Source organism: Gadus chalcogrammus, chromosome 4, assembly GCF_026213295.1.
Source record: "Gadus chalcogrammus isolate NIFS_2021 chromosome 4, NIFS_Gcha_1.0, whole genome shotgun sequence".
Taxonomy (NCBI): domain Eukaryota; kingdom Metazoa; phylum Chordata; class Actinopteri; order Gadiformes; family Gadidae; genus Gadus; species Gadus chalcogrammus.
Genome location: NC_079415.1, coordinates 29,094,116 through 29,111,397, shown reverse-complemented (window position 1 = coordinate 29,111,397; position 17,282 = coordinate 29,094,116). Strand labels below are relative to the sequence as shown.

Sequence of the window (17,282 nt, the reverse complement as noted above, 5' to 3'; positions counted from 1 at the left end):
TTTTATTCATTTGTTTGTTTGTTTGGGCGTCCCCACGGTGATCGCCGTGACAACGCTGAGCATCGGCGCCAGGAACTCGCTGCCCAAGGTGGCGTCCGGCGTCGCCATGGGCCGGTTCATCAGCGCGTGCCACGCCGGCCTTCGTCTTCTCCGCCCTCATCGAGCTCACCGCCGTCGACCAGCGACCAAGCGGAGCTGGGCCCGGGGCGACAGGGAAGCACCGGAGCCCGAGCAACCAAAGGTGACAATACTACCATCATCCGTCACCATGGAGACCGGCTGTTGAGTCATTTAGCAGACGCTTTGATTGAAAAATAACTTTGTTGATTCATTTAAAAACAAAAAAAATAAGGTTTACACTGACATGTGATTACATATTCATTAGAGTGTCTGTGGATAGCTGACGTAATTCTAGGGTTTAGGTATTATTTCTTCCTCCCTCTTATCTCCTCCTTCCTTCTCCTGTTTCCTTCCTCCTCCCTCCCTCACCGCCTCCTCCCTCCCCCTACCGATCCTTTAATTTTTTCCTCACCCTTCCTTCCACCTTCAAATCCACCCTTACTCCTCCCCTTCCTCATCCTACCACTCTTGTCCCTCAACATCTCCACTCACACCCTTCATTCTCTTCTTCCTCTCCTCCTCCTCTTCCCCCTCCCCCTCCTCCTCTACCCCCTCCTCCTCCTTCATCCTCCTCCTCCACCTCCTCCCCCTCCCCCTCCATCCTCCTCCTCCTCCTCCTCCTCCTCCTCCCCCTCCTCCTCTACCCCCTCCTCCTCCTTCATCCTCCTCCTCCACCTCCTCCCCCTCCCCCTCCATCCTCCTCCTCCTCCTCCCCCTCCCCCTCCCCCTCCATCCTCCTCCTCCTCCTCCACCTCCTCCTCCTCCTCCTCCTCATCAGAAACGGGCCCCCATGGTGCTCGCCAAGTAGGCCAACAACGTGGGCTCGGCCGGAACTAATTTCATAATTAATTTATTCATATTTTTTGCCAATAATGTCTGGATAGTGTCCGTCTGTTTATTTGTGTGTGTGTGTGTGTGTGTGTGTGTGTGTGTGTGTGTGTGTGTGTGTGTGTGTGTGTGTGTGTGTGTGTGTGTGTGTGTGTGTGTGTGTGTGTGTCAACCGTAGTCTTTGGGGAACACAAATCTAGAGACAGAGGACAGACGGACGCAGTGTGCTGCTCGCCCTGCACTAGAGAGAGTATATTCTCTCACAATGTTTCAACCTCCTTTAGCTTTGTTTCATGTTCTCTCTCTCTCTCTCTCTCTCTCTCTCTCTCTCTCTCTCTCTCTCCATCTCTCTCCATCTCTCTCCATCCCTTTCCCTCCATCTCTCTCTGTCTCTCTCTGTCCCCCTCTCTCTCTCCCTCTCTCTCTCTCTCTCTCTCTCTCTCTCTCTCTCTCTCTCTCTCTCTGTCCCCCTCTCTCTCTCTCTGTCTCTCTCTCACTCTCTCTCTCTCTCTCTGTCCCCCCTCTCTCTCTCTCTCTCTCTCTCTCTCTCTCTCTCTCTCTCTCTCTCTCTCTCTCTCTCTCTGTCCCCCTCTCTCTCTCCCTCTCCCTCTCCCTCTCTCTGTCTCTCGCTCTCTCTCACCCGTGCGACCGTGCCTCTGTCACTCACGTGATGCGTGTTTCCGTCCCCAGGGGGCGCCGGCCTCGGAGCTCCACTGCAGCAGCAGTAGCTTGCCCTCTCTCAGACCCCAAAGCTCGGCTCACAACGGACGGGTGTGTCCCCCATTCCAGCTCACACCCCCAGCCCCCTTTATATATTCATCAGCCCCCTCTACAGTCCCTTCTGCCCCTTCAGCTGCGCTGCCTTTTAAAAAAGCATGCCAACACACACACACACAAACACACACATATGCACACACTCACCCTGTCACACGCACACTCACTCAATCGGTCAGTCAGTCTCAGCCTCACGGATGGAAGCACACACACACACACACACACACACACACACACACACACACACACACACACACACACACACACACACACACACACACACACACACACACACACACACACACACACACACACCTAAGTGTAGTAAATGTACTTCTCAGATATTGCCGGCTGGATCCTTCCATTTAAAAATCAATTTGCATTGACATTTATTAATGGACCAATATAACTAATTTAGACACAGAGTCTCTCAAATTGGTCTTCATATTAGACTTCATATTCAACTCATATTCAGATCTATAACTAACAACATGAGTCTCCCTCAGCCAATGAAATGAAAGGGACATTGCTTGGCGTCAGTCAGAAAGAACACGTGCAGTTATACAGTTTCACCAGTGGAGGCACTGTCCCTTCAGTGTGCCTCTAATGCTCAGTTGTTCTTCAGGTTCTATTCTAGGAGGCATCTATTCACAATTATAACTTTTAACCCTCTATCCCTGGGTCTTTTCTTTTTTTGTTCATTTGTTTTTGTCTCTCTTGCACTCCGTAGCCTTCCATGCTATTTAGCGAAGGCCCTCGTTCTCAAGGTCAAAGGGTTGGTCTCTCTCTCTCCCTCTCTCTTGTTTGTTGTCTCTCTCCCAGTGTCCTCCATCACCTCTGCATGTCTTGTCCTCCCTCGTGGTCGTGACGTTGTCGTCTATAGAGAGTAGTTGTGGAACTCATCACACTGGTATGTGAGCTGGTTGGAGGCTAAAGTCTCAGGTTGAATGATGAAGTCCGTGGAGTGTTGGACTGTATGGACCGTCGTGGTATTGATGGATATTGGCTGATTGATTGGTCGGTAAAGTACATCTTATCGTGTGTTTGCTAGCAGGCATATGAGCGGCTCCTATTGGATATCAACAGCTTGTTGCCAAGAGGTCAGCGGTTGTCATGGAGATGTGTGGAGAATGTTGTCTGGGGAACGTTCAGAAGCAACAATGTTTCACAACTCCATCGTGATCTTTTGGATTACACTATCGGCTGAATGATCATGCGACACACAATGATCAACAAAATACACATTTTGGACTTCAACGCAGAGTCCTTTTGATTATTCACAATCAGAGTACTTCAGTAATCCTGAAAGAAATTCTAGCAATTCTAGAAATGTTACTTTTGATTTCTATAATGAACTCCAATTGGTAATGTGTGTGTATATATATACTGGCTACAGTACGTATATAAACAGTAGATGCTAGTTATATTACGAGGATGTGGTTATGCCAATAGGTTGGTACAAAGAGTTTGTGAGTAAAAGACAGCCGGACATAGTTGTAGTTGGTGTATTCTGTACAACTTGGGTGTTGGGGGTTGGGGGACAATGACAGAACCCCTTTATTCAATTTATTTCCTCAACAAAAGTGATTTTAGCCCACTTTTTGTGCTTAAACAGAAACAGAGAGGCTATGTGAAGAAGATACTATGTTTGTCGCACTATGGGTGTGAAAACACGTAGGAGTGTGCTTGAACAACTGAACACCGCGTGGAAGCGCACCAGTTACAGCCTGTGAGTGCGTGTGTGTGTGTGTGTGTGTGTGTGTGTGTGTGTGTGTGTGTGTGTGTGTGTGTGTGTGTGTGTGTGTGCGTGCTGCTCCCTTCATAGTACTCCTTACCTCTGTTTCTCTGTTCTGCTTGCTCAGAATTGTACCTGCAATTAGACCTATATGTTATATGTTGTATTTTTGTGTCCTTACATTATCCAGATTGTTGTTTGAACTATTTTTATTTGAACAATGTTCAAACCCATGAAAATTCCCGGTAAAAGTCTGTTGGTCACATGTCCATGGCGTCATATGCCCTTTACCCCTAACTTCCACAGCATCTCCCTCAGTATGCCGTGCTAGTGGCTCATGCCAGCCACCAAGCTAATGCAGTGTCTTCACACATTACACCTTACTTTACTTTTTGACGCCATCCAGGATAGATGGTGTTATAATACGTCACAATTTATTTGAATAGGGAAAAATCTTTCTTCATGGTTAGAGTCTCTCTCTCTCTCTCTCTCTCTCTCTCTCTCTCTCTCTCTCTCTCTCTCTCTCTCTCTCTCTCTCTCTCTCTCTCTCTCTCTCTCTCTCTCTCTCTCTCTCTCTCTCTCTCTCTCTCTCTCTCTCTCTCTCTCTCTTTTGATTGAGCGGCCCCTAGTGGTAGAAATTACACGTGCCTTTAATAAAAATAAAGAACCTTTCTTTGCACCTCCCTTTCTTTGTTTCCTTCTCTAATTTTTTCCTTTTTCCTTCCTTCTATTTCCTTCTTTCTTCCTGGCTCTCTCTCTCGCCAGCCTTCAGACTACAGTGGCTTTCTCGGCTCCAGCTCTCGGGCCTCTTCCAGGGCCAGCTCAGCGCGTGCCAGCCCAGTGGTGAGGCCCCCTCATCGGTCACACCCTTTCACCCGCTGCCCCTGCTTTTTGGCCTTCTGCCCGCTTTTCTCTTGCTGTTTCATTTTAACCAAATAAACTAAAACTGAGAAAAAGGGTTGCAAAATGAGGCTCTCGTCTTGCTTGTTGCTACATCACACAGGCCGTTTATGCCCCCTGGTGGCCAATCATGTCGCTGCAGCTTTGCAGTCCTTAGGTCCATCCTCTAAAGTCCTCAAAGGAGTTTCAGGTTCTGAGCGACCTGAACAACACCATTACCTAATCAACAACTAATTCATGTTTTTTACTATTTGCAGGTGGAAGAGAGACCTGAGAGGGATTTTCTGGATAAAGTAAGCATTTACATAGAGACACCAACAGAAATGATGGACTTAATCAAGAGAGAGAAGATTGACATATCCACACTCCTGCCATTACAAGGTTGTGACCGGGCCTGTGTTTCTCTCAGGGCTCCAGAACAGCTTCCACCCTATCAGCAGCCACGCTGGCCTCGCTGGGCGGGCCTTCGTCCCGCAGGGGCAGCTGTGATACGTCGTTCTCTGTGGAGACGGAGGCGTCCATCAGGGACATAAAGGTACTCAAAGGCAATCAGTGTGCTTTCATTTAATATGAACCTATAATATATCTATATTCTGTTCCATTTTAAAGATGGCCCTTGTATATCTGTATAATATGTATCAATAAAGATGGCCCCTGTATATCTCTGTAATATATATATGATGGACCATGGATATCTTTATGATATATATATATATAATATATATATTATGTATATACTGTATATATATATATATATTAATAATGGCCCCTGTGTATCTGCATGATATGTATATATATATATATTAAAGATGACCCCTGTACATCTCTATCATATATAGATATAAATGACACCTGTATATCTCTATAATATACATAGATTAAGATGGCCCCTGTATACCTCTATAATATATATAAATTAAAGATAACCCCTCTGTATATCTCTATAATATATATAAATTAAAGGTGACCCCTCTGTATACCTCTATAATATATCTATTAAAAGAGGGCCCATGTATATCTGTATAATTAATATACAGATATATTAATTACCCCTCTGTATCCCTATAATATAACTATATTAACGATGGTAATCGTCTACCTGTATAATATATTTATATTAAAAGATGGCCCCTCTATATATCGCCCATTAAACACTCTGGACCCGGTTGGTTGTGGCTCCAGGACTCTCTGGCGGAGTCGGAGGAGAAGTACCGCAGAGCCATGGTGTCCAACGCCCAGCTGCACAACGAGAAGTCCTACCTCATGTACCAGGTGGACACGCTGAAGGAGGAGCTGGCCGACATGGAGGAGCGGCTGTGGGAGAAGCACCGCGAGCACGGCGACAAGACCAAGGTCAGCGGGTCGGGGGTCAGCGGGTCGGAGGTCAGCGGGCGGAGGTCACGGGCGGAGGTCACGGGCCTCCCGTCGCGTTTCTGACACCTGGGTTGACCCTGCGTAGGCAGTGTGTTCTGCTCTCTGGCATACCATGAGTGTGCAAGAAACGGCAGTAAATGATGCTTTAAAGGTGATATATCATACCACCAGGTGTGACTTCTGACATCCCAAGTGGGCGTGTCCACCTAGATGTGTGCTGGATAGATCAGTCTGCCAGCCTACCAAGTGGACTGTAGCAAACTCATCTATCCGTCATCGATCTAGGTGGACACGCCCACTTGTGATGTCACAAGAGGCCGATTTTCCAAACGGCTTGTAACGGCTAATCACACTCACACCTGGTGGGATAATATGTCACCTTTATACTCACCAAGCTACATTTAGTTACACTTATCCATATTTCTCCTTGAAACAGTGCGATATTTTTTGTGTCTATACATGATAAAGCTATGTACGATAAAAGGGATACACACGTTGTGGAGTGTGTTTCGCTGATGGCTGGTTGAGGCAGCCTCACGAGGCCCAGAGTCAGACTGATTGGACTCTGGGGCTGGGTGGGGCTGGGTGAGGCTGCACCACTGTGCTGCACCCCTGTGGTCCACCACAGGTTAAACCAGCCATCCATGTCACCACACACCCTCCCTGACATGGATGCATGGAATACCTGCTCTAAGCTTCAGCGCTGCAATGAACCGGTTTCGACAGCCTGTGTCCTGGAGCCCAGTAAGGCCACTGAGGTGGCGTGTGGGAGGGGAAGATGTGCTGCACACGTCATGTGGCGTCTGTTTCTCTTCCAGGAGTTGGACAGGGAGAGACACGCCCACGGCATCCTGCAGTTCAAGTTCAAGAACGTGGAGCAGACCCTGAGACAGAGCGAAGAACTGCTAAACGTGAGCACACACAGACACACACACACACACACACACACACACACACACGCATGCACACACACACACACACACACTCACAACACACACACACACACACACACACACACACACACACACACACACACACACACACCACACACACACACACACACACACGCATGCACGCACGCAGACACTTACACACAGACACACACACACGCAGACACACACGTACAAACTCAGAAAGACACGCACGCACGCATGCACACATACGCACACACACATTTGTGCGTCTTCGTGCATCTCTGGTTGGGGTGAGACTAAACAACTTATTCCTGCTCTTGCTATGTAACGTTTCTGCTCCAGGCTATCCCTATCTCTCATATACTCACCTACCTTTCCTCCTTTTCTGTCCTCTGTCGCTTCCCTTACTTCCTAACGTACTTCGTGCGGGACACTTCCTGTGGTCAGGAGGTGGCTCAGATGCGTCTCGCGAGAGACGGCAGTGCCAGAGAGATCACTGACCTCCAGGAAACCTTGGAGTGGAAGGAGAAAAAGATAGCGGTACGCCATCACTGTAAAGGCTAGTACTGTACTAGCTGAACCAACTGACATTGGCTAGCATGATTGCTAACCACGCCACTGAGAAAAACACTTTATTTTCTACACTATTGCTTTCTAACAAAAATCAAGCCACTAACTTTCCTAGACAAGGTACTTATTGAATCTTCTAACTTCTCTTTGCTTTTCTCTTTTTTTTCTTTCTCGTATTTCTTTATTCTTGACTAACCACCGCTCACGTCTCTGGCACCAACCCCTCACGGCCACTTCCTACTTCTCGGCCAATCGTCAGGCCCTCGAAAGGCACGTGGAGTTTTCAGACTCTGTGCGGGGAGAGCGAGACCAGCTTAGGGGGGAGGTGGTTCTACATAGAGATTTGCTCAAGGTAACGGTTGATTTGAAGGTTTATATGTATTAATGAACAGAGCATGAGACTTCAAGTCAAAGCTAAATTTGACACAGTTAATTGAAACACTGGGATAAAAATGATGTCATTAACTGTGAGAAACATGATATGTGTACAGTATATACATACAAAAGGTTATTTATATATATAGATATATACCAGTATCTATATATAGTCCACAAGTAGGTCAACTAGTCAAACATTTTTGACTTGATTTCTTTCTACTCACACGTTAAATATTTGTTCAACATGTGCTATTTTATGGTTTCCCAATAGAAACATGGAATAGAGTTGTCACCAGAGATTACCACCAATGGTGATGCAGGCCAGATGGGGACCGATGGCACGGACTCACAGGAACTCCTCGCTGGGGGTGGAGAGAGCATGCTTGGTGAGTTGGATGCTTGACTTATGAATTGACGTACTGCCTCCTCTGCTCCTCTGAGCTGGAGGTATGGTTTTATAATAACCATTGAACAACGGCACCTTAAAGGTATAGTATGTACAGCCTGCCGCTAGGGGCCCCTCAATCAAAAAAATAACAAAAAACGTAGTTTGATGACGTTGTGAAGGAGCGTGGGATCATGGGAGTTGTTGTCTTCACCACCATTGCTGGTGAAAATATCTGTCGTGACTCATGTTGTGAATTCAGTTTCAAGTACGAGTTTTATTGAAGTTACGTTTAGTCAGGTTCATTCACGTAATTTAATTTAATTTAAATGAAATAGTTGCAAGTAAAATAAGGTTTACTTACCATTTGTTGAGTCAACTACCCAAATAGTTGTAGATAATGTTATGTGGGTATTTCTGGCATCTCTAATTCTGAGACCTGAACCCGTGATTTATTCTATGAATGGTGGTGCCCCGCGACGGTGGTGCCTCTCGGTGGTGGTGCCTCGTGGCAACCGGGCAGCGGGGCTCCGGTGGGAAACAATTGCGGGCAACAATCCCTTTCTCCTCCATGTCGCGGTTCATGTACTTCAGGGAGTCAAAGCCAAAGTTCCTTTCCCCCAATTCCTTCTCAACCATGGCTGAGATAACCCCACTACGAGTCCAGTTGTGGAAATACCAGAGACGTCAAAGAACCGACGTGTTATGAACCATAACACCAACAGCAGAACGGTTATCCAAATAACAAAGAAGTGTACAACACTTGCGTTACAGAGTGTGTATTCACACACACACACACACACACACACAGAGGCAGAGCAGGGTAGCTCTGCCTTTTACATCTAACGCCATTACTAGCTACTGGGGGACCATCGGCAGTCTAGGGCAACTCATATTAACGATAGACAACCTCATAAAGTGACATTTTCATGCCATGGGAACTTTAAGGGTGGGTTTGCAACATCAGTCTTTAGAGAAGTGTGCTTGATAATGTACTTGAACCTGAACTATGTTGTACTACACTATAATTGTATTTTCTCCTCAGATCCCTTCGTGATCAATTAATAATTCTGATAAATCTTTGTGTTCAATCTTCATCCTCTTTCAACACCTGTCTTTTTCTCAGCACCTTCGCTCTGTTTTTGTTTGTCCTTCTCTCCAATTACCCCATAATTGTCCATCTTAATCTATTCTCCAACCAATCAGAATGGATGAGGCTTGTCCTCTGATCCGGTCTGACTCTGAACTGACGAAACTCTGCTTGCTCCTCTAATTTTCTCCTTCTCAAAACAATCTTGCAGGCAGCATACAAGAGCAGCAGACAGATTTCAACTCGGGCCGAGCACCAACAGGCAGTAGTGACCATCTGACGGAAAACGTAACCGATAATATCTCCCCTAAAGTACATGACGCTTCCCCGTCACCTCCCTGTTCCCTAGTCGGGGAATACACCGGAACAGACGCGAGATCAAAGATAGGGATGGAAAGCCATTCGAGCAGAAGAGTGAGCAAGGAAAAGTACCCCGTAGGACCGGACAGACGCGGTGGATATCCAATCAAAACCGAGGGAAGAGCAAAGCAGTCAATCAGAAATGAACCCGCCCCTTACCATCTGACTGAGGGAGGTAAAGAGTACACGATCCAAACGGACAGGGCCAAAGGACTGAGTACTTGCAACAGGACAGACTCAAATGTGCAGCCTCACAATGACAAATATACAAAGTTCACCTGGAATCATCTCGTCGAGAGGGCAAACAAGGAGTCACTTAGCCCCGAGAGGCTCTCTAGAAACAAAGCAGCTGAATTCTGTTTTGGAGGAACCAATTTGCATGCAGCGTCAAACTCAAACAAAATGGATCCGTATTACTACGAGCATCCAATGAAGGCCCATAAATCAGGGCTTGTTTCTCCTCTGTCTGCGGAGGCTGGCTTCCTCCAGAGCAAAGCAGTGGCGTTGAATGGGTCTTCTGGCAAACAACATTTACTAAGTGGGGAGAATGAAAAGAATCGGCTTGTAGTCACAACTGTACCCTTGACTTATAAAGCCATTTTGCATCCCTGTTTTCATTTAAAAGTAAACGGCGTGCGCAAAGATAAACAGGAAACAAGAAATGAGGTAGAAAACAATGCTGGAAATATTCAGCATGACAAAACAAGTGATTTTGATTGTTTTACATACACACAAGGCACAGAAGGTGGAGAGAAGGATGTCAATCGGGAAAAGGCCGTTCTTTGTACTTGTATCCCTGTTGAAAATCAAGAACAAAATAATGGACCAACGGTTGAAGATTATAACGCTCCCATACCTTACAGAGAGTGCTGCTCTTCTGAGGAGGAAGCAAACCTGGATCAGAAAACCACGGGGGAACCAAAGACTCAAATAGAACGAGCAGCGCCTCTCCTCATTGGACTGGAACCCTTTGGAGAATCAGGCCAGAGGAGGGGAAGGCATTGCGATTTTGGATCAACTCTTGAAATAACCTTAGAGGAAGAGTGCCCAATTGTGAAGAATGAGAGTCTTTGGGACATGGGTGGGATTTGGTCCAGACCAAGAAGTCAAACACACACAAATAGCACCGTAACTGATGATGTCGTGTTTGTGCAACATCCTGATCCAACCGGTGTAGACGGTTCCGCGCTTGGAGGGGAAAACCGTCGGGCAAAGCTGAGTGAGATACAGTTAACCACTCCATGGGATCTCCCGCATCAGCCTGACGCTTCTAAGTTGTACCACGCAGACTATAGTCCACAAACATTCAAGGGTGAAAAGAGGTCTGATGGAGGTTTATCACAACGGGAGGAGCATGCTAGCAAAGAGGGTAAAGTGGAGTTCCTTATACATGGATCTGGACCACAAGACCAAGAATTTCCTAGAAGTGGAGACTTGCACTCAGGGAATAGCAGGGATGCTCCCACAGAGGATCTGTGGCTGTCACGGGGCGCAAGCGCTGACGCACGTTCGCAATGTCCAAGGAACAGGGTTGAGGTAGGCTCTTCCAAGCCAATGGTCTTGTCCTCCTCTCCTACAGAGATGTGTTACGCTGCCGCTCTCGGGGAGGCTGTTCAGGGCATGATGAAAGGGTTCATGGATGATCGCCACATGGCTGCAAAGATCTCCAAAATCCTCCCTCAGGTACCACTCTTATTCCAGCAGTGGCTATTGACTCTAGAGGATATACAGGAGAACCACACAGAGAATTTGGAGGATATACGGGAGAACAAAGCAGAGAATGTGAAGGACATACAGCAGAACCACATGGAGGATGTAGAGGATATACAGGGGAATAACATGGAGAATTTAGAGGACATACAAGGGAACCACACGGAGAATGTAGAGGAGACCACCGTCGGTCAGGGTCCTTTGGGTGACTTGAAGGGGCCCTTGTGTGATGCAAGTCATACCCTGGATGGCTTTCAAATGGCAGCACATGCACTTCTATTAAAGGACTTACCTTATATGAGGGGAGCCCCTTCCTGTCCGTTTCAGCAGGGATCTCCAATCACCGACACCATGGAACATAGTGCTACTCGTGTGAAGAGGATTAACTCCACAGAGAACCAAGAACCTCCGGTCCCCGTTTTGCACAACAGTGAATTGTTGTCCCATGTTGCCACAGTGGAGATGAGATCCACAACGAAATACACCCGTAACTTATTTGGAGTCATCGGTGGAGTCCGGCAGAAGAGTTCGAGGGTTATGAGAAATGGCAACCAAGAGGTTGAAAGAACCCCCTTGAGTGGCGGACCCAGAGTAGAGCTAGAGCTTTTAGGAGCGGAAGACCCCGGGAATCAGAAACCCCAGGGGGAGTTAAAGACGGCGACCGATTGTGACGAGATGGTCCCCACAGACTCTTCATCAAAGACCGACGTTTGGTCCAAAGGTCAGGAAACCAAACCCAAACGGCACCGATTCCGACTGATAACGTCCAAACATGTTGGACAAAGGCCACAAAGGGCAAAGAGTGGTATAGAAATGCTCGTCTATGAATTTCAGGAAATGGTCATTCCGGAAATTCAGGAAATGGTCATTCCGGAATTGGCCATGATAAACCGTCCCCTTTGTGAGAAACACTTGAAAGAGTGTCAAAAGGCAGCTGGGATAACCGCACACCCGTCAAGGCTAAGTAACTGGCATCGCAAAGAAGATTCCATTGGATTACTGGACAGTTGTGTGGAAGCGAACTTGCTAGCTGGAACAGAGGCGACAGCAAAACACAGATCGACAGCACAGCTGGAGCTAACCATATTACAGCCGATAGTAGAGGTCTTTGTTCAAGAAGGAGAAACCTCTCTGCTGCCAGTGTGTGTTAAACAACAGCAAGGAAGGAAGGGCCTTTCTTATAACGAGAGAAGAAACAAAAAGGGCTGCAGCATATCCTAGACGTACAAATCTGTCAATATGTGTCATCGATACAATATACGATACGATACAACTTTATTAATTTATTGTTTAATTAATTGTATGGATTTGTATGTGTGTGTGTGTTTTGCTAATTTAATTTTAAAAACCTTTCATCAATCATTAGTTTGATGTCTAAGTGTTGTATCACTCTCAGTGAGACTATCATAATATGTTTGTTTTGTTTGTATCATGTGTTTATTTTGATTTTCAATAAATAAAAAAATAAGAACAAATGTGAATGTCTGTGTGCATTTGTGCAACAAATTCTTCAAATTCCTAGTTTGCTGTTTTATGTGGATATTTGTTCATTTGATATTAATTAATGTTATTAAATGCAATGAACACAAATGAAATTATGACCACTTAGAGAAGGATTAATGAGGGACGTAAATTAAGACAGCAGCTGTCTGAACCTAGCTGAAGGATTGGTCACCCAAATTGTACTTTGATTATAACATTTAACAAAGTTTATTGTAAAAACTAGTGGTCCAGCTCTCTCACATCACATGAACGTGGTAAGGTCAACCGGTCTCTCATTCTAATCAAAATCAGAACAAATCAATCTCATGATTCATGGCGTTACACTCATGCATGGCTCATAATAAACACTTATGAATGTGTTTGATGATTTCTGGTTCCTTTTAATTAATTGATTCTATCCATTTATATTGTGATCTTTAATACCAATTGCAGGATTTTCTAAATTTGCATGGTGTGTTTCATAATGTACTGTAATGCATCTACATGTAAATTGTTGAATCACACACCTGATGTCTTCTTATCATCATGCCTTCAGAGCTGCGACTGAAGAAGCTTGTTGACGAACGGGAGAGTCTACAAGATCAGGTGAGTGTTAAAATGATCTATGTTCTACGGTAATGCTTGCAGTTCTACATAAGTGTTTGTCTGTCTGTGTTGTTAGGGTGTAAATATGAAATGGTAATTGAGTATAAGTGTGTGTGTGTGTGTGTGTCCGTCTGTCTAACAGGTCAGGCGTCTGAAGTCTCAGTTGGACCAGAGGCAGAAAAACGGATCAGAGATTCCGGTTGCCGAAGGCGATGATGACCTCCTCGAGAACGGCCTAGACCCCCACATCCTGGACCTGCAGAGTGAGCCCCCATTCCCCCGAAACTTAAAAAAACAAAGTTTTCTAATAATCTTGTAATAATTTAGTAATCTAATAATTTAGTAATAGAGATTCTGTTTTGCACAGAATCTGATTAGATCCTTGAATTGACTTTTGAATCATTCACTCAACCCTATTCTCTTTTCCATGTTTCTATCCATAGCCAAATGTTTTATGCTGGAGCTGGTCGGCGTTGACGTGTGCTCTTTGCTCTTTGACACAGGGGACGCCAACCGACAAATCAGCGATCTCAAATTCAAACTGGTGAAATCAGAACAGGAAGTGACCGCTCAGGAGCAGAACGTACGAAACACCTTGTCCTACATCTTACTCATTTGTATCATTTGTCATTTGTACATAAATGAACCGCATGAGTTCTAGTCCACTAGTCTTCCTGGGGTCCACACACAACACAGCATTGGTAGTTTCTCCAAGTATTTAGCAGGCTGAAATAAAGTTCACTTTGCAAAGCATGAATCATGAAATGCATGAAACTCCAGAAAATAAAGACAATACGCTTCTGTTAACCTTTGACCTTTCCCTGCAGATCATACGGCTGGAGGGCCAGGTGTCGCGCTACAAGACGGCGTCGGAAAGTGCCGAAAAGGTGGAGGACGAACTTAAGGTGGAGAAACGCAAACTACAGCGAGAGGTAAGATGTCCTCTCGCTCTCTCTCTATACCAGGTTTACTGTCTTCTGTCTCTCTACCTATCATCCATACACTCCCCTAGGTATCTGTAGTACGTTTCACAATTGTTGTCTTTTTTGGTGTGTGGTTTAGAAGAATAAAGATACATATGGCCCTACTTACCTCTCTGTGTCTCTCTGTCTCTCCATCTGTCTGTCTGTGTCTCCGTCTGTCTGTCTTTCTGTCTCCCTCTCAGCTGAGGGCAGCCCTGGACCGTGTGGAGGAGGTGGAGGTGAGCAACAGCCACCTCTCCAAGCGCCTGGAGAAGATAAAGGCTAACCGCAACGCACTGCTCGCCCAGCACTGACTCTCTCTCTCTCCCTCTCTACCTTTCTCTCTCTCTCTACCTACCTTTCTCTCTCTCTCTCTCTTCTCTCTCTACCTACCTTTCTCTCTCTCTCTCTCTCTCTACCTACCTTTCTCTCTCTCTCTCTCTCTTCTCTCTCTACCTACCTTTCTCTCCCTCTCTCTCTCTTCTCTCTCTCTACCTACCTTTCTCTCTCTCTCTCTCTCTTCTCTCTCTCTACCTACCTTTCTCTCTCTCTCTCTTCTCTCTCTCTACCTACCTTTCTCTCTCTCTCTTCTCTCTCTCTACCTACCTTTCTCTCTCTCTCTCTTCTCTCTCTCTACCTACCTTTCTCTCTCTCTCTCTTCTCTCTACCTACCTTTCTCTCTCTCTCTCTTCTCTCTCTACCTACCTTTCTCTCCCTCTCTCTCTCTTCTCTCTCTCTACCTACCTTTCTCTCTCTCTCTCTCTCTCTTCTCTCTCTCTACCTACCTTTCTCTCTCTCGCTCAACCTCTCTCTCTCTCTCTTCCTGGAGCTCTCTGCGACCCGTCGAAGGCAAAGTGCAATACGGACGAGTTTGGAGTCTCGCCTCGCCTGCCAGGCGTATCCACGGCCCGTCACTCGTTGACCTACAGACAAGACAATCAAGGTCGCTGGACGTTTCCAGACAGACTGGTGGACTGATACACAGTGCACCATACACAGAGGGTACAAACCTGGCCTGTTTGGCTTGGGAAACCAGCACAAAGCTTTCCCAAGGAACTGCAGGTTGGGGTAAAAGCCGAATTTGATAGTCCCGGTTGAGTTGTGGATACCCAACCTCGCCAACGCTACGTTGAATGTGAAATCCATTCCCTGTGATTGGTGGAACTCTTTGCCCTGTTGGCAACCGACCTCCCCACCCCGGCAATGGTGATCCTGGATACAAACATCGGCAACAAAAAAGACCTAGGGGAACATTTATATACATATACATGTATCAATTATATACATATACATGTATCTTACACAACTGTGTGTAATATATATACCGTGTACCCTCATGGGTTTCAATGTGATGTAGCTTCACAACCCCTTCAGACCACGCCTCCCTCCCCCCAAGACTCAAGCAACATTTTGTTCATCTTTTGTTTCAAATCTCATTATTTCTGACTTGGAATTATCTAACCTGAATACGTGTATCCAATGCACTACACTTAGTTCTCCGAAAATACCGGTAAGAGTAGGAAAAACACAGGACATTATTTGTATTTTTTTTCATGTTTTATATCCTCTGGATGTGAACGCGTATCTCTGGGATTAAATAGAGGGTAGCAGTGTCATTTCTAAGGTCTTTGTTATGAGTGGCACTACCTCTTCTTGGACACTGGGATCACCATATCTTCCTACAAGCTAGAAGGAGAAGAGATTGCCTGGATTCTGCTGGATTTGGCATGGTCTTGCCTTGGTTTTCATGTAATTTCTTTATATATATATTTGGTTCCGCAGACTGGTGTTTCGTTTTATATCTTGCTTTTTATTGTTTGTAGATCTCAATGTTGGGGGTGGGGGGAAGGATTTATTTATTGTGACAACAAGGATTTACTCCTTTAAGGGAACTTAAACAGCTCAGCTCAGACTCACTCGATCGAGGTAGGCCGAACGCAGATTTTTTATTCTGGAACAATGTGTGAATGGTTAAATATAGTTAGAAAGGTTGACACGATTTGTAAACATAACTGCTTAGATGACATAATATAACAACAGCGACGTGAGGCTTCTTTACAATAGAAACAGTCCACATGGTTCTTGGGATGAATTATCACCAGCTAATAAATGGCAAAATAGGTTCTCCGTGGCAACCTTTCATTTTGAAATGCTTTGCCCAATGAATGACTGAACTATGTACCGAAGTATCTTTGCTTGTATGAACACAGAAAACTCCTACATTTTACTTCCATATTGACGCTACTGTAACCTGTCACAAGCTAGCCTGTACTTTGGAATCCCCAGAAGATTGCAGGGTTCCCTGTGCTGAGCACTTCAAATAAACTACTATCATACAAATCCACTGATGTTCTGCCTGGTAGCTCACACGGTAGCAGCCATTAGTAACTGATGTTCTTGGTGGTAGCTCACATTGTAGCAGCCTTGCCATTAGTAACTGATGTTCTGGGTGGTAGCTCACACTGTAGCAGCCATTGTTAACCGATGTTCTGGGTGGTAGCTCACATGGTAGCAGCCCGTAGTAACCAACCTTCTGCCATTACACTGGTAATCTGGGGGTCCGAGGTTGAAGTCCCTGTTCAGGTGACTCCTTATTGTCATTTAGCTTTTAATTAAGCTAGTTATGTGCTAATATATTGTTATACCTATTTGGAATGTGTGTATATGTTCACAACACACAAGTGAATTACTATGTTAGATGATTAGGCAAGAGACCTATATAGGCCCATTCTAAAGATGGATAGGGGTCAAATTGCAGTATTCAAAATTCACAATTTGAATACTATTTATTGTAGGTAATGCATTCTTCTGTTTCTTTGTACTGTTTCCAAGCGTGTCTGGTTGCACAACTGTGGCCCGCCTGATAAAATCCATATTTTTTTTACATTACAATTTACATTATTAAACTCTTATTAACACTGTATGTAACTTTGTTCCCTAGAATCTTCAATCTTGTTTAAAATCGGACCATATTGACACTACAACAGCAAGTAAATACTGCAGTGAAAAGGTAGCATTTTAAAGGGGGACCGCCTTCCATTCAGACTTAACGCCACTCCGACATTGACGTCTAATTGTCGTAGTGGCGGTGTAA

At 45.4% G+C, this 17,282-nt stretch overlaps 1 protein-coding gene across 1 annotated transcript; it reads left to right on the top strand.

Annotated features, from left to right (window-relative positions):
* Positions 1–106: 106 nt before the first annotated feature.
* Positions 107–14,567, top strand: LOC130380978 (leucine-rich repeat flightless-interacting protein 2-like). The gene is made up of 12 exons (XM_056588400.1): positions 107–241; positions 1,639–1,719; positions 4,615–4,650; positions 4,767–4,892; positions 5,540–5,710; positions 6,550–6,642; positions 7,865–7,979; positions 13,177–13,226; positions 13,369–13,489; positions 13,730–13,809; positions 14,054–14,158; positions 14,392–14,567. The coding sequence occupies exons 1-12, from the start codon at positions 107–109 to the stop codon at positions 14,500–14,502; spliced, it is 1,224 nt and encodes a 407-aa protein (XP_056444375.1). The 3' UTR covers positions 14,503–14,567.
* The last annotated feature ends 2,715 nt before the right edge of the window (positions 14,568–17,282 follow it).